General features: G+C 47.3%; 3 protein-coding genes across 5 annotated transcripts in view; 2 read left to right on the top strand and 1 right to left on the bottom strand.

Moving 5' to 3' along the window:
* The window catches only part of LOC122542427 (stereocilin), a 53,196-nt gene extending 43,220 nt beyond the window's left edge, over nucleotides 1-9,976 (top strand). The window contains exons 22-27 of the mRNA XM_087982015.1: nucleotides 2,465-2,620; nucleotides 5,141-5,283; nucleotides 6,204-6,352; nucleotides 8,515-8,612; nucleotides 9,485-9,632; nucleotides 9,798-9,976. Coding sequence (XP_087838141.1) covers nucleotides 2,465-2,620; nucleotides 5,141-5,283; nucleotides 6,204-6,352; nucleotides 8,515-8,612; nucleotides 9,485-9,632; nucleotides 9,798-9,892 — 789 coding nt within the window. The 3' untranslated portion in view covers nucleotides 9,893-9,976. The remainder of the gene's footprint in view (nucleotides 1-2,464; nucleotides 2,621-5,140; nucleotides 5,284-6,203; nucleotides 6,353-8,514; nucleotides 8,613-9,484; nucleotides 9,633-9,797) is intronic.
* Nucleotides 9,977-15,730: 5,754 nt separating this feature from the next.
* On the top strand, nucleotides 15,731-25,437 carry LOC122542563 (G protein-coupled receptor 161-like). 2 transcript variants are annotated; one of them, XM_043680450.2, is made up of 4 exons: nucleotides 15,731-15,893; nucleotides 16,111-16,427; nucleotides 19,097-21,128; nucleotides 23,070-25,437. In XM_043680450.2, the coding sequence occupies exons 3-4, from the start codon at nucleotides 19,928-19,930 to the stop codon at nucleotides 23,204-23,206; spliced, it is 1,338 nt and encodes a 445-aa protein (XP_043536385.2). In that variant the 5' UTR covers nucleotides 15,731-15,893; nucleotides 16,111-16,427; nucleotides 19,097-19,927; the 3' UTR covers nucleotides 23,207-25,437. The 2 variants fall into 2 exon arrangements, with proteins under 2 accessions (XP_043536385.2, XP_043536386.2); XM_043680451.2 differs by lacking the exon at nucleotides 16,111-16,427.
* LOC122542559 (creatine kinase U-type, mitochondrial) overlaps nucleotides 25,410-25,949 on the bottom strand; it is a 39,269-nt gene continuing 38,729 nt past the window's right edge. For both annotated transcript variants that reach the window (XM_043680441.2, XM_043680440.2), the window contains exon 10: nucleotides 25,410-25,646. In XM_043680441.2, coding sequence (XP_043536376.1) covers nucleotides 25,530-25,646 — 117 coding nt within the window. In that variant the 3' untranslated portion in view covers nucleotides 25,410-25,529. The remainder of the gene's footprint in view (nucleotides 25,647-25,949) is intronic.

Below are 25,949 nucleotides of genomic sequence, written 5' to 3' on the forward strand. Positions count from 1 at the left end.
TGCTGTAGGTAGACCCACAGTGCCTTTAGGGAGAGAATTCCAGGATTGTGACCCAGCGACACTGAAGGAACGGTGATTTATTTCCAAGTCAGGATGGTGAGGGGTTTGGAGGGGAACTTGCAGGGGGTGGTGTTCTCATGTATCTGCTGCCCTTGTCCTAAATGGAAATGGCTGTGTGTTTGGAAGGTGCTGGCTGAGGATCTTTGGTGATCCTTTGGCTGATCTGATTGCAACCTTACCTCCACTTTCCCAGTATCCTTTGAATAATCAAAAATAAGATAATGTTTATTTCATTATGGTCTGAACACCACTCTATCCCCCGCCATCTCCCTATACGCACATGTGTATATATGTATATATTTTACACACACACATACACCCACCCACCAGCGATAATGGTGGGAGTTGACCCTGTATCCTGAGAGTGTTAGCCTGGATCTCTTGGACCCAGTGACTTTACTAATAACTCAGTGTTTCCACTTCATTGAGGTGAAAATGTGTTGCTGGAACAGCGCAGCAGGTCAGGCAGCATCCAGGGAACAGGAGAATCGACGTTTCGGGCATAAGCCCTTCTTCAGGAATCTGCTGCGCTGTTCCAGCAACACATTTTCAGCTCTGACCTCCAGCATCTGCAGACCTCACTTTCTCCTTCATTGAGGTCCTTGGTGGAGGAAGCAAGTTTTGAAAGGTAGGTGTGTGGAGGAGCTTTGCAGTGAATGTGAGAGTCTCAATCGCAATCAAGGTCAATGTGCTAAAGGTTGCTGGGTGAGGGGAGGGGGAATGTGCCCCTACTTGACAGAGAATGTAATTGCATTGGGGGTAGCTCAGCGAAGGGACACTGGATTAATTCCAGAGATGAAAAAATGGTCTTGTGAGGAAAGATTGAGCAGTTTAGGCCTGTACTCTGGAGTTTAGGAGAATGAAATGAAATCTAATTGAGGTCTGTAAGATGCTAATGGAGCTTGGCAAAATAGACATAGAGAGGATGTTTCCTCATGTGCGGCAATCCACAACTAGAGGTTATAGTCTTAGGATAAGGGGTGGCAGATCTAAAAACGATAGGGAGAAATTACTTCTCTCAAAAGGTCGTGAATCTGTGGAACTCATTCCCTGAGACTTTGTGTATATTTAAGGAGGAGACTGGGGCAAGAAATTGGAGTTGAGGCCGAGACATGATCAGCCTCAATTGGCAGAACAGCAACGATGGGCTGAATGGCCTACTGCTGCTCCTAATGTTTATGAACCGAGCAAGGGAGGACATAAGAGGCAGGAGCAGAGTTTGGCCATCTGCTGACTCGAATGTGCTCCATTACTCGATAAGACTGTGACATTGCTCCCAGCTCCTGCACTCACTCACCCTGGCATCATTATCACGTACTGGCTCCGTGTTGGACACAGGGTCAGTGCTGTGGCTGTGACAGTGAGATTGAGAGATTTCACTGTTCGTGCAAAGTGTCCAATTTCTTGAAACCAAAAGCGCAAATATTGACTTTTCAAAATGACAGGAAGTCCAATTTGAATCCATTATCCTGTGATTCCTGGTGATAAACTGGCGACAGTGATCCTCAGGAATGTCGAGATAGGAGCATTTCCAGGGAAACCCTTCTCTCTCCCCTGAAGGGAGAGGCTCGATTTATCAGACAGCCATTGGCTGTTTTGTGTCGAGGGGCCTTGAAGAGGAGGAATGTTTACACAAAATGTTGTGCTTTAGCTCTAACAGTTTATATTCCTAAAGTACTGAGTAGTTTCATTTTAAGAAGCAGCAGGTAATCTTTTCATTAACTGGGGCCTAATGGATTTCCAGTGTAGCACAAACCTGAAATAGTGTTAGCCAAACAGAGATCCAATGGATGATACTGAGTGAACATTGTAACAGTTAGGAAAGGTCAGTGTTACCCAACCAGGAGCCACTCCATTGACTCCAGTCCATGACGGAACCAATATCCCAGCTGCTACCTTCGTTGTGCCTCATGGGCACAGAACCCAGTGGAAGTGATACTCCAGTTCTGTCTGGCTCACCTCACTCAGGGGTAGATTGGTCTTTGAGGGGGTGCAATGAACACTTACCAGGAAAACCAAGGGTTAGTGTCCTAGGGCAAGTTGCATGGACTTGCAGAGTTTCCTCGGATATTCAAGGTGAATGCATTTCAGTTTAAATTATTAAAGGAGTAGATGCGAGGTGGATAGACAGAAGCTGTTTCCTCAGGCAGGTGTACCCCATTATAGGAGGGGGTCCAGAATGCTGATGCTTGGACTATAACCTGGTGTTGTGTGACTTGTGAGATTTTGAAGCAGTGTCAATCGAGGACATAGTCAGTACACAGTCTCCAGATCAGGACGGGGGAGTGACCCCGAATGGGAGATTAGTGTTGCTGCCTTGCAAAAGCTGCCAGGGGGTTCGCAGTCATCAGGAGGTGCTGTTGATGAACTGGAAAGTGAAACTGACTCTTTTCTCTCTCCCCAGTTGTATGGCTCTCTAAGACTAATGAAACTGTGGCAGCTCCTGCAGATGGGCCGCGCTGTCACCCAGCTCAGTGATCGAGATTTCCAAAACCTGGATCTCTCCGACTTGGCAGTTTTGGCCTTCCTGGGAGAGGTGGGCGAATGGAGTGAAAAACAGGTAGGGTTAACCTTCTCTTTTGCCCTCTCTCCTCCCATATCTCAGGAAGGAAATACTAGCCCTGGAGCGTGTTCAGAGGAGGTTCATGAGAATGGTCCCAAGAATGAAAAGCTTAACATATAAGGAGCGTTTGAGGACTCTGAGTTTATACTTGATGGAGTTTAGAAGGATTGAGGGGGGGGATCTAATTGAAACTTGCAGAATACTGAATGATCTGGACAGAGTGGATGTTGGGAAGGTGTTTTCATTGGTCAGAGAGACTGGGACCCAAGGAAGGAGTCTCTCACAGTAAAGGGAAGACATTTTAGAATGGAGATAAAGAGAAACTTCTTCAGCCAGGGAGTGGTGAATCTATGGAATTCATTGTCACAGAAGGCTGTGGAGGCCACGCCATTGAGTGTATTTAAGACGGAAATAGATAGGTTCATGAGTATCAAGGGTTATGGGGAGAAAGTGGGAGAATGGCTTTGAGAAGCTTATCAGCCATGATTGCGTGTCGGAGCTGAATGATCTAATTTCTGCTCCTGACAGCGCTCTTGTGTTTCAGTTAAAAGCGTTGAAAAATATGGTGCTGGAAAAACACAGCAGGCCAGGCAGAATCTGAGGAGCAGGAGAATCGACGTTTCGGGCATAAGCCCTTCTTCAGGCAGGGCTTCTCCATTCCTAAAGAAGGGCTTATGTCCGAAACGTCGATTCTCCTGCTCCTCGGATGCTGCCTGGCCTGCTGTGTTTTTCCAGCACCACATTTTTCAACTCTGCTACTCCAGCATCTGCAGTCCTCACTTTCTTTGAATTAAAAGCCTTTGGGTCGAGATCTTAAACCAGGACTTGAGAAGCTACCCTGAGGGAGTGCTGCATTGTCAGCGGCCATTGTGAATCAGACTGAGATGTTCGACTGAGCCCCTGTCTGCCTGATCAAGTGAGCATTAAAAATGCTGCCATGTTATTGAACAGACTAGAAGCTATTCCTGGAGTCCTCACCAAAATTCCCTCCTGCAACCAACATCACAAAGAAATCATGAAGTTGACCATTCGTAGACTCATTGAACTGTCCAAACAAGGCCCTTCAGCCCATTGAGTCTACACTGACAAGAAAATTTCTAAATCCAGCATGTGGCCCACAGCTTTGAATGTTATAACATTACATGTGCTCATCCAAGTATTTTTTAAACGTTGTGATGTTTCCTGCCTCAAATCCCTTTCCAGGTAGTGTATTCCAGATCCCCTAACACCCTCTGGGTGAAAGCAATTTTTTTTTCTCAAATCCCCTATAAACTTTCTGCCTTTCACTTTAAAATTATGCTCCCTTGTTATTGGCCCTTCAACTAAGGGAAGAAGCTGCTTTATATCCCCCCCCCCCCCCCCCCCCCCATCGATGCCTCTCATCATCTTGCACACCTCTATCAGAATCCCCCCCCCAACCATCTCTGCTGCAGATAAAACAACCCAAGCCTATCCAGCCTCTCCTCCTAGCTCCAGGTTGATTCTCGGATCTTGCTGCACTCGACATGACGGCTACATTTGCCTCGATTGCAGATGTTTCGTTTCGAAGCTAATTAATTGGATTTGCAATGCTCCGAGCTGTTTGTGAGGGAGGTGATAAGCTGCTGTTTCGTTTCAGATCCTGCCTGACTGGAGCCAGGAGAAGGAACTGGATACAGTCCAGCCATTTCTGAGCTCCTGCTGCTGAGCAAGAATGGAAAGAAAGGGTTTGAACGGGACATTTCCTCCCCCGAGAGCATTTATACAACCCATGAAACCCTGTTGAGGTGTAGACCTCATTGTAAAGCAGGAAACCCAGCAGCCAGCTGGTGCGCAAGGAGATCCCACAAACTGCAATGATGAGATACCCTGGTATTGGTTGAGGCATTAAATTTGGCCTGGATGTCAGGGAGACCTCCCCCGCTGTTTTTCAGAACAGCACCATGGGATCATACCTGCCACCTGAAAGGGCGGAAGGATCAATGGATGTGAAGCTGGAAGGGCACAGCAGGTTAGACAACATCCGAGGAGCAGGAACGTCAACATTTTGGGATGAAATCCTTCATCAGGATGAAGGGTTTTAGCCCAAAATGTTCTCTTTCCTGGTGTTCAGATGCTGCCTGCCCTTCCAGCTTCACATCTATTGAGTCCGACTTCATGTATCCACAGTCCTTACTGTCTCCAGGGTTGAAGGTTCCCTGGTTTATCACCTCAGCTGGAGGATGGTACCTCTGGCAGTGCAGCACACTTGCAGCATGGCACTGACAGAGTCATCCCCTGGATTGTGGGGTCATGTCCCAGGAGATGGACCTCCTGGCTGGATACTTCTCACCGAGCTGCAGCTGACAAAAACACCTCCTCCCGGCAGGAGCCGGCTTCAAGCCTCGCGGTGACAGAGTTTATACACAGCTTTGGGTTTTAAAACAAACTGGCGGAGGCAGCCCTTATGTCACAAACTCAAATGCCAGCTCTTGCCTTCTCAGGGGGTGAAGCACAATGTTTGATCAGTTGAACGCTGCACCTGCTTGTGTTTTCTAGAGAAGGGCAGGATTTAGCAGCTTCCTCCGACGGGGAGGGCAGTCCGTGTCAGAGCTCGATGCCACGACCCTCACCGCACTGGGACATTTGATCTGTGGGATGGCAGTCACTGAGATCGAGAGGATCAATCCTGAGGAGTTCAGGTCAGGAAGAAGGGAACGGTGGGGACCATTATCCAATTCATCATTTCAACTTCAATTTCCTCACTGGATGGAAGGGATTTTTTTTTTGTTGTTCTTTTCAATCTTCTTTCCACGACTGTCTGCCCTCTGGGGTGAAGGGTCACTCAGCTGAGAGAGCTGAAAGGGAAGTTTAACAGATTAACCTGTTCTCCACAAACTGCGGCTGGGATTGGGAGGGGCAGGTAAATACCAGACGCCCCACATTGTTCATGGCTGCAACATCACATCCATCCCCTCTGGATCAGCACTGAACACACCAACCAAACTCTTCCTTTCCCTTGAACTGACACCAAGCTCCCATTGCCCTGTGGCAGTACACTGCTGCAGAATTGAACACCAACCACACTGGGAACAAAATATCCAATCCTGCTGCAGCAGTGTTTGATGGGGAACAGTGTAGAGGCAGCTTTACAATGTTTCTATCTCCATGCTGTCCCTATCCTGGGGGTATTGATGGGGAACAGTGTAGAGAGAGCTTTACAAAGTCTCTAACTTAATGCTGTCCCTGTCCTGGGGATTTTTGATAGGGAACAGTATAGAGGCAGCTTTACAATGTCTCTAACACCATGGTATCCCCATCCTGGGAGTGTTTGACGGGGACTTTACTCTGTATCTAACCCCGTGCAGTCCCTGTCCTGGGAGTGGGGAACAGTAGAGGAAGTTTTACTCTGTACCTAACCCTGTGCTGTTCCTGTCCTGGGAGTGTTTAATAAGGCACTGAAGCTTGAAAGTGAGATTTTAACCACTCCTCATACCCCTCACCTTGATTAGCTCTTAACAAAATGAGTAAAGTTTGATGTTGGTGAAATTTTAATTTGAGTGAATTAAAACAGGAAGATGCTTTGTCTGGCTGGCTCACAGGCTGCTTCTCTTCATTACAGTAAGGCCGTCTTGTTCCTTGGGGGTTTGAAGCTGAGTTGCTCTGAAGCCCAGCTGGAGGCCCTGGCCCATCTCACCACCCTGCCCCAGGCTTTCGGGCTGGTCAGCAACTGGGGCCCTGAAATCTTCACCGAAATTGGCTCCATTGCAGGTAATGGGATCAATGTCTTCATCCTATTGGGAATGGAGCCTGAGTTTGGGAAGGGCCCCGCTCAGTTCTCGTCATTGAGGGGGTGGCCAGGGCCTGGTAATAGAGTGAAGCTGCTTCCCTGATACTGGACGGAGCAGTGGGAATCTGAGGAGGAACAGGATAAAGCTTCACGTTGTCCATTTCAGACACCTCCCAGCTGGAATCTTATCCATTTCTCCTGTTGTGGAATGTGGATGTCATTGACAAGGCCAGCACTTGTTACTCATCCCTAATTGCCCATGAAATGGAGGAAAGATTGATGGGGGGATGCAGGAATGTAGAGTTGAGGTTAATATCACATCAATCCTGCTTTTATTGTGTGGCCTGTTCCTCTTTCTGGAATGGATGATGGTGTGTTTGTGTGGATTAGTTGCTGGGCTGCAACAAGTTGAACTCTGACACTGTGTCATCAGGGTGATCTCACAAGGGGTAGTGGTAGTGGTATTACGTCTGGGCCAGGAGGCCCGGTTCAAGTCCCACCTACATCATGAACGGGTTGATGAGAAAATATCTACAAGACTTACCATGGTGAGGCCAACATTGGGAGGATTTGTCAGAGAGAAACGAGCTCTTTCTGAGCTGGTTTCTGCTGCTTCAGCCTCAAGTCCCACTGCTTTCTCAGTTTGAAATTGCTAAGGGCAAGCATCTATTTGAAAATATTTGAAGGAGGAAATGGAACAGCTTGCGTTTCATATCCTCTGGGCATCCCAAAGTGATTTCCTTCGGTTACTTTGGAAATGATCATTTTGTTGCAGCAGCCTATTGGTGACTAGGGACTTGGCGGGATGGGGGTTACTTGTTCACAAAACCCAGAAAGCTAGCATACATGGACAGCAGGTAAACTGGACGGCCAATGGGCTGTTGGCCTTTATTTCAAGGGGTTGGAGGGTAAGAATAGGGAACTGTACAAGATACTGGGGAGACCATAGCTGGAGTATTGGGAGTAGTTCTGGTTGCCTTATTTAAGAAGATATATTAGTTCAGAAGAGACAGTTCTGACAAGGATCACTAGAATGATCCCTAGTATGGAGGGGCTCTGATAAAGAATTACTGGACTTGAAGAGCTAACTCTGCTTTCCTCCCACTGATGCTGCCAGACCTGCTGAGTTCCTCCAGCAATTTCTGTTTTTGTTTCAGATCTCCAGCATCCACAGCTCTTTGTTTCGTTATCCTGGTCTGGAGGGATGGTTTTATGAGCAAAAGCCGAACAGGTTGACACTAATAACTAGAATTTAGAAGAATGAGAGGTGATCTCATTAAAATGTATCAGATTCTTAAGGGGTTTGACAGGGTCAATGCTGAGAGGGTGCTCCCCCTCATGGGAGAGTCTAGGACCAGAGGGCACAGTCTCAGGATAAAGGGGCACCAATTTAAGACTGAGGTAAAGAGAAATTCCTTCTCTCAGAGGGTTGTGTGTCTTTGGAACTCCTTGCCACAGAGAGATCTGTGGGGGTAGAGTCCTTGTGTATATTTAAGACTGAGAAATTCTTGATCAGTTGAGGCATCAAGGGTTACAGAGGAAGGAAAATGGATGTGAGGGATGTTGGATCAGCCATGGTGCTGTTGCGTGGCTGAGTTGGCTCAAGGGGCTGAATAGCCTTATCCTGTCCTTATTTCTAATGGTTTATGGTGCATGGCAAGCACAGACACACAGACAGACAAACTGATACACACAGACAGATATGGACAGACACACACAGACACACGCACACTGACACATAGACATACAGACACATTCAGAGATACAGACACACACAGGCAACACACATAGACAGATGCACACGCAGACACAGACGCACACACAGACATAGAGGGAGACACACGCTGACACATAGACAGGGACACACACACAGACAAACAGACAGATACATAGACAGACAGATAGAGAGACACACACACACACACACACCCAGCATAAGCTCTTCATCTCACACACATACAGACACACAGACAGACACACAGACAAACATAGACACAGACACATACATACACAGACACACAGACATACACACACAGCTTATCTGATTTATGATGTTCATTGTTGTCAGTCCAGTTCATGGGCTGTGTGTTGTATGATACTATGCAGTGTCTGAGAAAACCCATTGGATCATTTTCTCTCACAGCTGGACTACCTGACGTCACATTGTCATCGCTAGTGGAGCAACAGATTGAAGGACTCACACCTTCAGCCATCTCGCTCATCGTCCCGAGCAAATTTGCAGTAAGTCTTCAAATGCTAAACTCGCTTTCCATTGCAATAACATTGGGTACAGAGAGCAAAAGAGGATACTTGCATTTATTTAGCCCCTCGTTTGGTGATGTTAGGATACCACAAATTGCTTTACAGTCAATGAAGTCCTTTTGAAGAATTGTTGCTGTTGTATTGTAGGAAATGCAGTAGTTAGTCTAGCACACAGCAAGATCCCACAATGTGATAACAAACCAATGACATCTTTTTAAGTGATGCTGCACGTGAACAAAAATACAGAGTGAAGCCGGGGGGAGGGGGCAGCCTGAGTCCACTATTCCAGAAAGTCATGGCCAATCTAACTCCGTTGTTTCCTGTCCTATTGCTGTATCGCCTGATTTCATTCATGCCCAACATTTCTCTCAACCTCCATGTTGAATGTACTCCATAACTGAGCTCTCTCGGGTGGGGAATTCTGAAGATTCTCAATCCTCTGAGAGAAGAAATTCCTCATCTCTGTACCAAATGGCTGATCCATTCATTGGTAACTTGCAAAAGAATGAGAGGTGGAGGTGACAGTGATTCTTTGATCTATACAGCATGTTGCTGCATTCCTGAAAGGGCAGTGAAAGCAGATTCATTAATAACTTCCCAATGGAAGTTGTATGCATTCTGGAAAGGGGAGAATATGCAGAATTATAGAGATAGAAGCAGGTGTGGGTATGGAAATAACTGGATAGATCTGTCAAACAGCCAGCATTGGCAATCTGGGCTGAATGGTCTCTTCCTGTGCTGATTGATTGTGAGCTTCAAATTCCAAGTTGACAATCATCTCCAGTCGCCTCCCACGCCCTGTCTGGTGATGAATACACAAACGGTTTCTCAGTTGTCTCTTCCCCCAATAGGTTGTATTCAATACCGATCAGCTGTCATCCCTGAGCAGTGCCCAGGCATCCGCTGTGACCAGCAAACAGTACGAGAAGCTGAGCCCAGAGCAGAGGCGAGCTGTCAGCACTGCACAGTATGATGGGGAGATCCACCAGGAGCAGAGAGGTACATCTGAGTTAACAATTCACCGCTAGCTCAGGCACATCCTCTTTAAGCTCATTCTCACGATGTGGCCATTGCTCCTTGCCAAAGCCAGTATCGTCGGTTGGTGGGGTTGGAGTGAAGAAGAAAGAATTTTGAGCTAAACATTACCTCTCTTTGAACTTTCAGGCAAGAATCATGCAGTGCTATCAGCCTGGCCCCAGGTGGCTATCCTGTTCTTGGGTCTATCTATTACCTATCACCTCGTGGAGAACTGGACCTGAACTCTCTCAAGTTGGATTGACATCGGTTTTAGATCCTAGTATTTTATTTGTATTTGAAAGTAAATAAAAGTTGTGATTGAAGAGTTCAAAAGTTGATGTTTTTTTATTCACGGGATGTGTGTGTTGCCAGCTAACCCAGTGTTTATTGCCCATCCCTAATGGTCCTGGAGAAGGTGGTGATGAGGTGCTACCTTCAGCCTCTGTAGCCCTTGGGTAGAAGGAGCACCCACAGTGCTGCAGGGGTGCCCCCAGGATTTTGAACCAGCGACATTGAGGAAGTGGCAATATATTTCCAAGTCTGGATGGTGAGGCACTTGGAGGGGAACTGGCAGGGGGTGGTGTTCCCACGTATCTGCTACCCTTGTTTTCTAGATAATAGAGGTTGCTGGTTTGGAAGGTGCTATTGAAGGAGTCTTAGTGAGTTGCAAAAGTTCACCTTGTAGATAGGACACGCCTGTGTTTCGGTGCAGTGGGACTGAACATGGAAGATGATAGATGCAGTGTTGATCAGGCAAGTTTGTCATTGATAGAGTCAAGAGTGTGGTGCTGGAAAAGCACAACAGGTCAGGCAGCATCTGAGGAGCAGGAGAGTCAACATTTCGGGCAAAAGCCCTTCATCAGGAATGAGGCTGTGAGCCAAGGGACGAAAGGAGTAGCCATGGGGACCTGCATGGGCTCCAGCTATGCCTATCTCTTTGTTGGTTTCACAGAACAGTCCATCTTCCGGAGTTACACCGGTGCCATTCCCCCCTTTCCCTCAGCTACATTGATCGGTGCCACCTCGTGCTCTCACGAGGAGGTTGAACAGTTCATGAACTTCACGAATACATTCCACCCCAACCTTAAATTCACCAGGTCCATCTCAGACACCTCCCTCCCCTTCCTGGACCTCTCCATCTCCATCAACAGTGACTGACTCAACACAGACATCTTCTACAAGCCCACCGACTCCCACAACTACCTGGACTACACCTCCTCACACCGTTCCTCCTGCAAAAACGCTATCCCTTATTCCCAATTCCTCCACCTCTGCTGCATCTGCTCCCAGGAGGACCAATTCCACTACAGAACACACCAGATGACTTCCTTCTTTAAAGATGGCAATTTTCCTCTTCCATGTGGTTGATGATGTCCTCCAGCACATCTCATCCACTTCCCACACCTCTGCCCTTGAACCCCACCTCTCCAATCGCAACAAGGACAGAACCCCCCTGGTCCTCACCTTCCAACCCACCAACCTCCGTACACATCGCATCATCCTCCACCATTTCCGCCACCTACAAACCTACCCCACCACCAGGGATATATTTCTCTCCCCATCCCTATCCGCTTTCCATAAAGACAATTCCCTTCGCGACTCCCTGGTCAGGTCCATGCCCCCTCCCCCCACCAACCCACTCTCCCCAGCAGGCACCTTCCCCTGCCACTGCAGGAATTGCAAAACCTGTACCCACACCTCCCCCCTCACCTCTGTCCAAGGCCCCAAAAGAGCCTTCCACATCCATCAAAGTTTCACTTGCACTTTCACACGTATCATTTACTGTATCCGTTGCTCTCGATGTGGTCTCCTCTACATTGGGGAAACAGGACGCCTACTCGCAGAGCATTCCAGAGAACATCTCCTGGACACCCGCACCAACCAACCCACTTCAACTCCCCCCCCCCCAGTCCGCCGAGGACATGCAGGTCCTGGACCTCCTCCATTGCCATTCCTTTACTACCCGACACCTGGAGGAAGAATGCCTCATCTTCTGCCTCAGAACACTTCAACCCCAGGGCATCAATGTGGATTTCACCAGTTTCCTCAATTTCCCTCCCCCCACTTTACCCCAGTTCCAACCTCCCAACTCGGCGCCATCCCCATGACCTGTCTCACCTGTCCATTTTCCTCCCACCTATCCGCTCCACCCTCCTCTCTGACCTATCACCATTACCCCCCACCTCCATCCAACTATCGCACTCTCAGCTGCCTTCCCTCCCTCCCATTTCTCTCTCCACCCCTTTGGCTGACAGCCTCACTCCTGTTAAAGGGCTTTTGTCCGAAATGTCGATTCTCCTGCTCCTCCGATGCTGCCTGACATTCCAGACTGCAGTCTCGACTCTAATCTCTAACATCTTCTGTCCTCACTTTAGTGCTGTCATTGATAGAGTTGAGTGTTGTAGGGGCTTCACTTATCCAGGCAAGTGGGGAATATTCCACCTCAGTCCTGACTTGTGCCTTGTCGATGGCTGGCAGGCTTTGAGAATTCAGGAGGTGAGCTACCCATTACAGAACGTTGTAGCCATTGTATTTCTGTAGTTGGCCAGGTTTCATTTCTGGTCTGTTGTACACTCCAGGATGTTGATGGTAGGAAATTCAGCGAAGGTAAAGACATTGTGCATCAAGGGGCAACAGTGAGATTCTCTCTTGTTTGATGGACTCATTGTATGGTGCCAATGTTATTATTACTTAATCTCCCAAACCTGGATGTTGTCCAGGTCTAGCTGCATTTAGTGCCTCAGTATCTGAAGAGTTGCAAATGGTGCTGAATATTGTGCAGTCATCAGCAAACATTCCCACTTCTGACCTTATGATGGAGGGAAGATCATTGATGAAGCAACTGAAGATGTTTGGGACTACCTTGAGGAACTGCTGCTTAGTGTCCTGGAGATTAGGTATGACTCCAACCAATGGAGACTTCACCATCTGAATCCCATTGATTCCAGATAACCTCGGGCTCCCTAATGCCACACGCAGACAAATGCTACCTTGATACCAAAGGCAGACCCTCCTGTTTTGCTTCTGGAGTTCAACCTTCTTGTTCATGTTTGCACCAAGGCTGTAATGAGGTCAGGAACTGAGCAGGCAGGACAGGAATCAAACAGAGCATCAATGTACCAGATGTTGCTGAGTAAGTGTCACTTAAAAGCACTGTTGAATGATCTCTTCCATCACTTTACTACTGATTGTGAGTAGACTAATGGGCATTAATTGACTGGAACAGATTTACTCTGTTGTTTGTGGACAGAACATACATGAACAATTGTTGGGTGATTGCGAATATTGTAGCTACGCTGAAACAGTTTGGCCAGGAGCAAGGCTCAGGACTTTCACTCACTGTCTGCGACTGGAGATCGCCAGTGCCATGGGCTAATGGGCATAAGGTCAGTAGATTGAATATATGGCCAGAGAACTGATAAGGTGGGGGAGAGCATCAGATATCTGAGGCATTGAGTCTAGTTCTGGGACAGGTTACATCTGAACAAGATTGGAACTAATAGCTTCACAGGGAGGTTTTCTGGTGCTGTTGCGGTGGGTTTAAACAACCTGTCAGGGGGATGAGAACTTGAGGAGTAACGCCAATTGAAAGGAAATTAAGTTTAAATTGTGAGGTAATGCACTTTATCAGGGAGAATGGAAGAGCCGGATGTTATTTAAATGGGGAAAGACTGCAGGAAGCAGCAGCACAGACAGCCCCGGTCCTTGGCAGTTTCAACAGCCCCTGGTCCTTGGCGGTTTCGACAGCCCCTGGTCCTTGGCAGTTTCAACAGGTCCCCGGTCATTGACAGTTTCGACAGACTCCGGTCCTCAGCAGTTTTGACAGGCCCCCCCAGTCATTGACAGGTTCGACAGGCTCCACTGGTCATTGACAATTTCAACAGGCCCCTGGTCCTTGGCAGTGAAACCAAGAGGTTGTGGAATGAACAAAAAATAATATTTGTCTTAATTTTGTCTATTTTTTAAAGTGTATAATTTAGGTACTTAAATGGTGTTGTTTTGTGGCAAATTGTACACGTTTTATTATATTTTCACACGTACAAGTAACGTTAAATTTCTGTCTATCTACCTACCAACCAGGTCATTTTGCTCATCTACACTTCCCAAGTTCCCTCTCTTTAAGAAACTGTGGGGAATGGGGTGCTGTCTTCCTTTGTTCCTTGCTCTGAAGCATAAATGCGACATTCTGGGTTTTGATCAGTTTGTTGACAAGATGGGTATCACTGGCTGGTGCAGTGTTTTATTCTCCAAGCCTAGTTACCCTGGAGAAGCTGGCGACGAACTGCTTCAGTCCCTGGGCTGTAGGGACACACACACACAGAAAATACTGTTTGAGTCCACAGCCCTTACAGAATTCTAATCAGGTTTTGTTTATATTTCAGCATGATCAGATGCTAAGTAAATGCTTCAAAAGTTATGGCTGTTGTTCTGGGGTAGTAAAGGTGTTGGCATTGAAGCCATTATGCTGCCTTTTACCTTCAGCTGCTGACAGCATGTTCTGGTTTGCCAGAGGAATTCCTGTTTTATTTTCTAATCCTTAAGTTTTGGTGAATTTTCTGCATTTGTTGCTTTGGAATATTGTTCTTAGTCACAGCTGGTGACCTTGTCATCTGTGTGACACATTCCCAGTGCTCAGGCACATGTTAATCGCTGGGCCAGAAAGAGCCAGCAACAACAATGATATGCTGCATTTACATACCACCTACAATATAGCAAAACATGTCAGACATGCTTCATAGAGGCATAAATCAGACAAGATTTGACATCAAGTCACATCAAGCAATATTAGGGCTGGTGTACAAAAGCTTGGTCAGAGAGGTCCATAAGCATCTCGAGAGAGACAGACGTTTAGGGAGGGATTTCTAGTACTTGGAGCCTAAGCAGCTGAAAGCATGGCCATCAATGACAAAGAGGTTAAAATTGGAGCAATGCAGAGAGGGTTGCAAGGCTAAAGGAGTGGTAAGGAGGGCTAGGTGAGGCCATGGGTGATTTTGATAATGAGGATGAAGCTATTGAACTCAGCGTTAGGTTCTGAAGGCTGAAAGGGCCTATGCAGAAAACGAGGTGCTGTTCCTGCATCTTGCATTGGACTGAAACACTGCAACAGGCCCAGCCCAGCTCTCACTGTCCTTTTGGAAAGAGCGGCCTTGGGGTTAACAGCAGGGGCTGGCCAGAGTTGACCAGGGCCGACTGTCCCGCTGGTGCTAACCGCTTGCTTTTGGTGTTTGAGACGCACCTTAAGCAGCGTCGGAACTGAGAACAAAAGGAACAAATCCACCCTTTCCCGCCTGCCCAGAGAAAGCTGTTTGTCATGGGGGAGTGGGGGCGGGAGGGGATAGAAACCAAAGATTCAAATAAAGGAAAGGCTGAAGAAGCCAGACCAAGCAGGAGCTCAGGGGCTGGGTCCTTTCCAGAAAACACTGATAGATTTCCCTGGAGTCTTACAGGAAATTCTAGAAACAAACAGCCAGACTGCACTCCAGCTGCTGCTGGGAGCTGGTCACAGGGGGCAGAGTAAATGTGAAAAATACCAGGGAGAAGCTGGAGGAACATAAACACATGCAGGCAGAGACAGAAATGCACAGGAAGAGACAACAGCAACAGAGGGGAAGAGAGAGAGAGAGAGATGGGCATACACACTCATACTCAGAAAGACATACAGATGTTACAGACCAGCGGAAGTACAGATGCACATAGACAGCTAATTAAACACACACAAACAACCATACAGTCTGAAATATATGCTCATAGGCAAAAATGTACAAAATTGAAAACCCATGGGGACACGTAGCATGAGAGATATAGCTACTGAGTTTCTCCAGTACCCACTGATTTGATTTCAGCAAACCGGTGTCTGCTGGACATTGTGTGTTGCCTGTTGTCATTCTGATGGTTAATAAGCCTGGCTCAGTCCCATTATAGCCTGACACCCACTTCCTCCAGTCACCTGATCAGAGCCAGGAGTGAGAGCTGACTTTATTTTGAACCCTTTCCTTCTGCAGGGAAGGAGAACTTTGAGACTTGGCCAGGTTCAGGCACTTGCTGAGCTGATGTCAGCCCACTTCCTCCGTCCGGAACAGAAAGCGTGTCATTTCATATCAACAAACAGCAGCCTGCCTCTCACAGACTGCAAACCAACACTGGAATAGGAAAACTATTCCTGAATAAAATACCCATTTCACAGGCTCAGTGTGTTCACCAGATCCCTGCACTTTACATAGTGACGGATTCTCTCTCTCCAAGGTAATTATGTTTTCTGTGTTCTCCAGTATATCTGTGCCTCTGAATTTCTGTTTTTCTACCACTGTGTTTGTTACTTTTTGCTTTTGAGTGTGTAGCATGTGTCTAGTTCTTAACTGGCTCCTATATATTTATGATTTTCTGCTTGGTCCGTGACAGTCTGGGTTCCTCTCTCTCTCTCTGTCCCTTTCCCTTTCTCTGGCCAACTGATTTTTAACAGCAAACCGAGGGTGAAGTGGGATTGTCCAAAGCTAGTTTGATAAAGGAGCCATGGGACAGAGACAGGAAACTCGCCACTTCCTTCAATGGGAGCGGTGGAGTTTAACTCAGCCTCAGTGAAACAGACGCCTGCATCTTCAAACAGAATGTCTGCACTTTGAGGAAGACGACAGAGGCAGAGGTGAGAGTCCCAGCGAGAAACCCGAGGCGAAACGTGGAGCAGAGATTCCCCTAAAACCCAAGTGAAGGTGAACTTCGTGTTTCTGACAGTGTGGGAGATCCCAGTTGTTGTGAAGTGGAGTCAGTGACGTTGAGCTGGTAAGGGCACAAACGACTTGGATTTATTTTGAAGTGAACTCTTTTCTCCAAAGAATTATGTTTTTGAAAGTCAAGGATTCAGGAATCACCTCGTGTTGGGACATTTAAATGAATAGATGATAGATTCCCTTTAGTTATATTCAGCAAACATTCTGTAATGTTTCCAAAGAATTGATCAGTGATGCCTCGGGGGAGGCTCCCACTTTCTCTCCCCGGGACCAGATGTGAGTCATGTTCCCAGCTTCTGTGGGGTGTGTACATTTGGATTAATTCATTGCCCCCAGTCCTTCATTGAAACGCACGGGTAAGGCATAACACCCAGTGCAGTCTCGGTGGGGTTGTGATGAGTCCAAGATGCCCGGTGTGGGTGAATGGGACTGGAGTTGCCACTTGTGTGCCAGGTTCAGTAAGCAGCTGCCTCAGGCCTATGGGGTGGCAGTGCCTCTGGGCAGTGTGGGTCATTGTCTGTCACGGCTGGTTCATTATTGACCACAGACTCTGGATAATGTTGCTTTATCCAGTGGCCTAATGGATGCTTCCTTCTGGTTGGATAAGCAGTGGGAGATTGAGCTGCACTTGGCTTCAGGGTTAACCCTTTCCTTGCTGCACCGTGGGACATGTCATCTGTCAGTGAGACATGGAACCTAGGCTGAAAGTGAGGGGGGGAGTCTCTTCATTGTCACTTTGCAGGATGCAAGTCAATCACCTTACGGAACCTCTTTGCCGTTGACCCTGATCTTCTGCCCACTTGTCATTTCAATGCACTTTGCTGTGACACTCACACCTCTGTCCTCAGTCAGCTCAATGAAGCCCAACACAGGCACGATCAGCACCTCCTTTTCTCATCAGACGCTTGGACATAACATTGGTCTGAACAATGTCAGAAAATAAACTCTGTTCCCCCAGTTTGCTTTCTTTTTATAGATTCATAGAATCCCTACAGTGTGGAAACAGGCCATCTGGCCCATTGAGTCCACACTGAGCCTCCGAAGAGCATCTCACCCAGATACACCTCCTACCCTATCCCTGTAACTCTAAATTTCCCATGGCTAACCACCCAGCCTGCACATCCCTGGACACAAGGGGCAATTTCCCATGGCCAATCCGCCCCAAAATGCACAGTTTTGGACTGTGGGAGGAATCTGGAGCACCTGGAGGAAACCTACACAGACACAGGGAGAGTGTGCAAACTCCACCCAGACAGTTGCCCGAGGCTGGAATCGAACCCGGGTCCCTGATTCTGTGAGGCAGCAGCACTAGCCACTGAGCCACTATGCCAAATGTCAGATTGTGGCATGTTTTCCTGATTTGTTTTTGTGCAAAGCTGCCTTTATTCTGCCATTAACACCTACTTTAGCAAATACTTTGTTTCTTTCCAACAACCTTGACCATTTGAGCTTTATGTGGCGACATATTATAATTGTGAACAGCACATTTCATTATGAATACAATGGGCCTATCTCTGTTAATTAATTTTGCCCACCCTCTGACCTGTAACCCAAACCTCACACTTTGTGCTCGCTCCCCCTCCCTCTTCCTCTTTATATGAACAAAAGGGGCAAAGGTTTTCCATCCTCTCAGACTTGCTCTGTAAGATTGCAGCTGATGTGACTGTAACCTCAGATCCACATTTCTCACCCCTTCCACCCCACCGTGCTCTGTCCTTCAGCCTTTCTGCTTCTGCCGCCTTCCAGATGGAGAGTACCAAAGACTCACGACCCTCTGAGAGAAAGAGATTTTACAGAGTAAATGGGTGACCCTTGATATTCAGACAATGATGTCCAGTTCATGATATCCCCACAGGAGGAAACACCCTCTCCACATCTCCCCTGTCAAGACCCCTCAGGATCTGATACATTTTTAATCAAGTTGCCATTTATTCCTGAAACCTCCAGCAGATACAAACCGAGCCTGTCTAGCCTTCCCTTTCCACCCATTCCAGGTATTGAACAGTAAACATCTCTGAGCTGATTCCAACATATTTACAGCATTTACTCAATTAGAGGACCTATACTGTACACGGCTGTCCAGATGTGGTCTCACCGGTGCTCTGTATAACCGGTGCCTTTTCATTCCCTCTGCAATGGATGGTGTGGAGATGGGGCTGGGCTGGGTCTGACAGTGACGGGAGGAGGGAGGGGCTCACAGCTCCATGTAGCCACCAGGATGTTGGGGTTGTGTCTGTGAGAGTAATTCCCCCCCCACCCCACCCCGACTCCTCGCCATTCATCATTTTGAAGTGTTTATATCATCATAAATACACTGTCACAAAATCAAACTGAAGACCTTTGCCAGTCACTGATCATTCCTTAGTTGGAGCAGCTTACTGCGGATGTGGGAATCTGTACTGAAAATCAACAAAATGCTGGAGATCCCAAAGGAGTCAGGCAGCATCCATGACGAGAGAGCATCCAACATTTCCAATATAGATGACTCTGCATCAGAGCTGGTGAAGTGTGGACGGGACTGCATTTATGCAATCGTTTGGTGGAGGGTGGGATAGTGGGTAGTGGTGCTGATGGAGAAAAGATATTCTTAGTTCAGATTAAGTGATCTTTCCATCCTGGATATTGGGATAAAAATGTCTCCCAATTTCCTTGTCCTGAGCAGGAATGTTAATGATGGAACTACAGATGCCCACATTTCTTTGTATGTTTTCTGGTTGACAGGAGCCAATTGTCTCCCGAGGCTGGTCATCGGCTGCTGGAACTAAGCTGCAGGATCAGCGGGACCATCTGAAATCACTGACTGGTGACCAGTGACTGGTGACTGGGACCTGGTGCCTGGAGGGGTGGGAGGAATCCCTTCAAGAACTGCATTGTTCACTGAGTGAGGTTCGGAAGGAAAAGGAGAGACTGAGCTCAGCATTTCTCACCAGCTGCCCCACAGAATTTCATAGCCAATGAAGCGTAATCACTGTCGTAATGAAGGAAATAGAGCACAGCAAGATCCCACCAACAGCAATGCGATAATGACCAGAAAATCGTTTCCTTTTGTGTGATGTTAACCGAGGGATCAATATTGGCCGGGACAGTGGGCAGAGATTCCCTGCTCCTCTTTCAGATGATGCCATGTTACCATTTGCTACACTGAGAGCTGAGCAGTCAGTTAGAGCCTTGGATTAACCTCGTGTCCACAGGGCTGCCCCTCCGATAATGCAGCACTCGCTCAGAGCTGCCCTGCAGTGTCAGCTTTAATCTCTATGTTCAGACCCTGATATGGTATTTGAATCTGGAATGTCGTGATTCTGAGGGAGGTTTGTGGGCAGTAAGCTTTTCTGTCTCCATCCTACAGTTAGTTATTTGCAAAAGGTTACAGCTGACCAACTCATTCCACTGGGAAAGGATGAAGGTAACTCCAACGGAATGACTGTGTGTTACTCTCTCTACAAGTGAAGCTGACGATTATGACTTGAGCCCCCAAGGTTACTGGGAATCAGGGAGCTGACTGAATTCATGAAAGTACTAGTTTTGAATTGAATACTCCCAGTGACATTAAAGATGAGCAATCTTCACAGTGGGATCCCATCAGGGTTTGGATCCAACAGCAGTGGACAACCTCGACCATTATTGGCAGAAACCGCCACCCAGGCAATTCTCTATCTACTCATCCTAATCATTGGCCTTCCGTTGAACACCCTGGTCCTGCTGTTGGTCTACAAGTGTCGAGCGTTGAGGAGCATCACCAATGCATTTGTGACCTCCCTGGCCCTGGCTGATTTTCTGATCACTCTTTTAGGCCTGCCTGTCATTGTCATAGCAACCATTGCCCAGAGTTGGCCTTTTGGTGGGACATTTTGCCAAATCTCGGGCTTCCTAACCTTCTCATTGAGGAACGTCTCCATCCTGTCGGTGGCTGGCATTGCAGTGGACAGATATTATGTAATTGCGAGGCCCTTCATCCTCACCATAACCCGGGACAGAGCTCTCAAGACGATTGTCTTCCTGTGGTGGAGTGGGCTGATCTGTGGAATCCCACCACTCTTTGGCATTGGGCTCTATAAGTTTTCTCCCACCAGGTATTTGTGTGACTTCAGTTGGCCTGATGGAGGATCCAGTCTGGCGTATGGGATCTACCTCTTCATTTGGATCTACCTGACCTCTTTGCTAATAGTCACCATCTCCTATTACTTAATCTACCAGGTCACCCGTGACCACATGAAGTATAAAGCCCAGCGTCTCGCCAGCAGCCTGTCCCCTGGGTCAGGAGACGGCTCCATTCCCAGTGAACTGAAGTCTTTCAGGCTGTTGCAGGCAAGTCTTTCAAGGAAGTGGGCGAGCTTCATGTCTTCCAGTTCGACGTTTAATCTGAACGCCAGCAGCCCTTCCGATGTAGCGATGGAGTCCAAGACAGCGAAAACCATAGTTGCTGTGATAACAACCTGCCTGGTTACCTGGCTTCCCTACTTCGTTCTGAACTTTCACTGCAGCTCCCTGTCGGACAGTAAACCTCCCAGAATGCTGGACTTCCTGGCCACTTGGCTGACCTTTGTGAACTGTGCTCTGAATCCCGTCCTCTACGCTCTCCTGAACCGCCAGTTCAGGCACTGTCTCAGGGAGAACATGCGCCTCTGGTTTCGACTCTCCGCTCAACAAGCTTCGGAAGATGCCCCAAGGCTGGCTGGCACCACCCACAATGGGGGCATCGCCAGAAGCCAGGCTGATGTTGGCGATGGCTCAGCCCCTTTCTCCACTCGTCGAGGTAGCTCTGTCCCTGTTTGATTCTGAGTGTGGGGCTGGAGCCCAAGTCCACCTTCAGATAGTTTCACATTTCTGACAGAAATGAGCAAGAATCTGAGTCGATGCAGCAGCACCTGACTGGTTTATTCTGCAATCGATGCGTCCGGATTTAAAGGGAGGGTGGTGACTTAAGTTAGGGGATAGGTCAGCCATTGGCTTCCGCACAGAATCACTGAAATGTACAAAGCAGGAGGAGGCCACTCAGCCCATTGGATCTGAACCTGCTCTGCGGGTGTCATTCAGTGCCGTTCCCCCCATTGTAAGCCGTGACCCTGCACATTTTCATCCTTTCCAGATATCCCTCAAGTTCCCTATTGGAAGTCTGGATTGACCCATTGTCTCCATGCTCCCAGGAAGTGCTTTCCAGCTCCAGCTAGTTGCTGCCTCCCACTCCTGTAGAGGGCATCCAGACATCCTCTATTCAGACAATTCCCACATGTGGTGAGCAGAGCACTGGCTTGGAATTAAGGATTGTCATCCGATGGGATAGTTGTCCCTGTTGGGTGTGGAGAACCCCTCTTAATTGGAATAGCCCCATGCCCCCATCAGTTGGAGACATCTTGATAGCAACTCCTAACTCTGACTGAGAGTGTTATGGATCAGAGCAAAGCCCTTCAAACTGTATCCAGATGATAGTCTAGACCCTAATATTTTCTCATTTTAAAGGCAGGTGCTGGACATTGCATTCCAGATGCAATTTGATTGGTCAAACTGTTCGGCATTAAGGAAAGCACTTTATTCATCTACTCTAGTTAAAATAAAAGAAAAGAAAGATGAAGTTGGGAAAACTTAACTCTATTGGAAATCTTAACGGAATAATAGATTATTTAGCTACTAAATGGTAACCGTTCCAATGCAGTAACATCCCACAAATGCCCCCTTGACAAAGGCAAATGCAGTAAAATACATTGTCTCACAGATGATTCTCCAGTCCAAAAGGGAAAACATGAAGACAAAACCCTGAGAGGAACAGAGAGAGAGAGAGAGAGAGAGAGAGAGGGAGAGAAGCAGGCAGAGATGTACTGCAGCTTCCAAGCCCAGTTTCAATTCCCCAGCTCCTGAGAAACTAAACCTAAAAATCCTGGTTCCGTGGGAGGCTGCCTTTATTGTTCCAAATTTCAAAGAATAAACTCCAGGCCTCACAAGTGTTTTGTTTTATGGGCTTCAGTAATCAGCTCTACACCTCTGTCTTAAAACCTCTCTTCAAGGGGAAAATCCTCACAGGGGGAAAATACAGAAGCCATAAGATAGAGAGCCCCCCCTCCTCCCCCACCCCATGTAACATGTGGCTGTATTGGGTAAGGAAAAAGTGATAACTCCACTCACTGCTGTCTCCACACAATGCACACAGAGTGGGGGGGGGGGTCACTATGTGAAATATGACAATAGGTCCTGTAGCCCAACAGAGCGACGGCACCTTCCAGGACAGGGCAACACTATATTGTTCTCATCCACTTGGTTCCTCCCTTCCTACTCTGTTTCCTCCCTAAGCTTCAAACAGCTCCATTGCACCTTTATTCATCTACCTAGGCCTTGATAATCCCGGACAAGGATATGATAGCTGCAGGCTCGGAATATAGAAAGGAGAGCGAGAAAAGGGGAATCAGCTCAGAACAGCAAGGAAAGGAGAGAAACACTGAAAGAGGGAACGAGAGAGGCAGTGGGGAAGGACGTAATAATGAGAGGGAGGGAATGAGAGAGGCAGTGGGGAAGGATGTAATAGAGAGAGAGAGAGACGGAATGAGAAAGGCAGTGGGGAAGGATGTAATAGAGAGAGAGAGGGAACACGTTACAACGTAAAGTAGGCTGGATCAGGTTTAACAATGTTTACTCGTTCTAAACCCAACAGGTTGAAGAGTAGGAGCTGATGCAGATGGTTTGTTGTCTCTTTTTCTTGTTGTAGATTTGCCAAAGCCAGCATCCCGAGTGTTCCCTGTGGATTCCTCACTCTTCAGGAATCCTCTGGTGAGGCCACGATCAGCATCCTTCCAGCAGAGAACAGTTCCTGCTCAGAGGCATAACAGTCATGCAGCACTGTGAGGCTGAGTCCAATACCAACCTGATCCTGCAAATGGTCACTGAGCCTTGGCAATGGACTGGAATCCCTGGGAATGGTCAGTGAGCCCTGGCAACAGAATGGAATCTCTGAGAATGGTCACTCAGCGTTCATAGTGATCAGTGACTTCTCTCCCCAGTGGCAAATGTCACTGACCAATGGCCAGTGACCATCCAGTAATGGGCATTGATCACCAACAATGAGCATTAATCACCAGTAATGAGCATTGACTATCAATAATGGGCATTGATTGCCAACAATGGGCATTAATCTCCAACAATGGGTATTGATCATCAATAATGGGCATTGCTCATTAATAATGGGCATTGATCACCAGCAATACACCAACCAGCAATTGGTTTTCTGATATTGAAACACTGGGATCATTTTAATTGACAGGTAACAGGAGATTATCTGTATGTGAAAATACAACAAGACCTCACCGACCAGGACATGTCCAAGTCAGAAAGGGAATGGCCTAGAATTCCAACAGATTGTTCACTGCTGTATCTGAACTGTTTCCCAGTGGCTGCGGTTAAGACATTATTTCTAATCTGATAGTTCAATCCTCCTGAAAGAAAAATGTTGGCAGCACAAGGCTTGGTTCAACAGATCGACCTGACAGACACGAGACCCAATATCAGGGATACGTGGACATTAACTGCAAAAGAAATATCCGCTCTGGTCAAAGCATGTGAATTATCAAATGAAAATGCTCAGCCTATAACAACCAATTGTTGGTAAATTAAACTTTGATGCTTCCTAATTTACCAAAAACATTTCTTACCATTCCTGCAGATTGTTAATACTCTGAATGAGGGGTTGGTACTCTGAATGAGGGGTTGGTACTCTGAATGAGGGGTTGGTACTCTGAATGAGGGGTTCTTTGGGTGACTGGAACCTACAGCATAGAGTCAGGGTCATCGAGATGTACAGCATGGAAACAGACCCTTTGTTTCAACTCGTCCATGCCGATCAGATATCCCAATCTAATCTAGTCCCATTTGCCAGCATTTGGCCCATATCCCTCCTAACCCTTCCTATTCACATACACATCCATATGCCTTTTAAATGCTGTAATTGTACCAACCTCCTCTGGAAGCTCATTCCATACACGTACCACCCTCTGTGTGAAAAGGTTGCCCCTTAGGTCTCTTTTAAATCTTTCCCCTCTCACCCTGAACCTATTTCCTCTAGTTCTGGACTCCCCCACCCCAGGGAAAAGACCTTGTCTATTTATCCTATCCATGCTCCTCATGATTTTATAAACCTCTATAAGGTCACTCCTCAGCTCCAATGCTCCAGGGAAAACAGCCTCAGCCTATTCAGACTCTCCCTATAGCTGAAACCCTGATAACATTCTTATAAATCTTCAGTCCCAGAACTGATGAGAAATTGAATAAATGATCATCAGACTCAAACTATGAAGCCAGGATTGTGTTGTTAAATATGTTGACGTTGGAAATCTGCTCCCCCCTCAGTCTTTGCAGCCCGACTCCAGCCTGCTGTTTCCCTTTGGCTCTGCGATTTCTCGATGTTGAGAATTTGTTAAGGTTAAGATTCAAGTGATTTTTCTCCTGGGGGCAGTGTTCAGATGACTTAGTCAGGCTTGATGCCAAGTGTTTGCAAGCTGATAGGCTATGGGAGGCGTCACATTCCCTCACTGATGTGCCGAGTCTCTCTAGTGCAAGCACAGTTAGGGCAGAGTGACGGAAACTGTTTTATCTTCTATAATCAAACATATTGTTGAACTGGAGTCTTTATCTATAATTCCCCAACACGGTGAAGGGACAGGGGTCTGTGTCTGTGATTCTCCCACACAGTGGCAGAATGGGGATCTGTGTCTGTGATTCCTCCAGACAGTGACAGGGAGGGGGGTCTGTGATTTCCCCAATGGTGATAGGACGTGGGTCTTTGTCTGTGATTCCCCCACATGGCGATGGGACGGGGGTCTGTGTCTGTGATTTCCCTACACGGTGATAGGACGGGGGTCTTTGTGATTCCCCCACATGGTGATGGGACGGGGGTCTGTGTCTGTGATTTCCCTACACGGTGATAGGACGGGGGTCTGTGTCTGTGATTCCCTCACACAATGATGGGACAGAGTATAATAGGGAAAGGCACAATTACCATATTTTACTTCAGGATGCACTATCACTTGATAAGGTTGACAAAGAGTCAACAGCATTTTGTAGTTCACATGGTCAGGGTGTTTATTTATCAGCTTCATAGGTGCAAGGATTACCAGATTCAGAACATGTTTCATGTGACATCAGCCTCAATGATGCCTGTTTGAGTACAGGGGATTTAACGTCGGCTCTGAGCTATAGGTGCCGGAATTTTGATATCTTGTCCACGCTGGAGTCTCTTCTCACACTCAATTAAATAGTTGACTCCATCAACCACCAACTGAACCAACTCCACCTGGAGAAGGAAATTCAATATTCCTGTTTAATCTTTTATATTTGAACAAAGGACACACACAACAGTTTGACCATTCTGCTGGAAATAAAACTCATCCCATTTCTCTGCCGTGTCCCTTAACCTCCAACCTGCCCCTTCCCCTCCTGCCTCGCAACGCCCTTCCACAGCCAAGTCCCTGACTTGCCTCACCCTACCCTGTCCTTCCCCACATTCTGAATACGCCCAAATCCCCTCCTGCTCTCCCCCAATCCTCTCCTCTGAAGAATCCTATCCCTTTCCCCTTCCGCTCCCACAAATTCTCTA

The sequence above is a fragment of the Chiloscyllium plagiosum genome, unplaced genomic scaffold, assembly GCF_037043375.1.
Source record: "Chiloscyllium plagiosum isolate Xiang-an unplaced genomic scaffold, Cpla_swu_hap1 HiC_scaffold_42, whole genome shotgun sequence".
Taxonomy (NCBI): Eukaryota; Metazoa; Chordata; class Chondrichthyes; order Orectolobiformes; family Hemiscylliidae; genus Chiloscyllium; species Chiloscyllium plagiosum.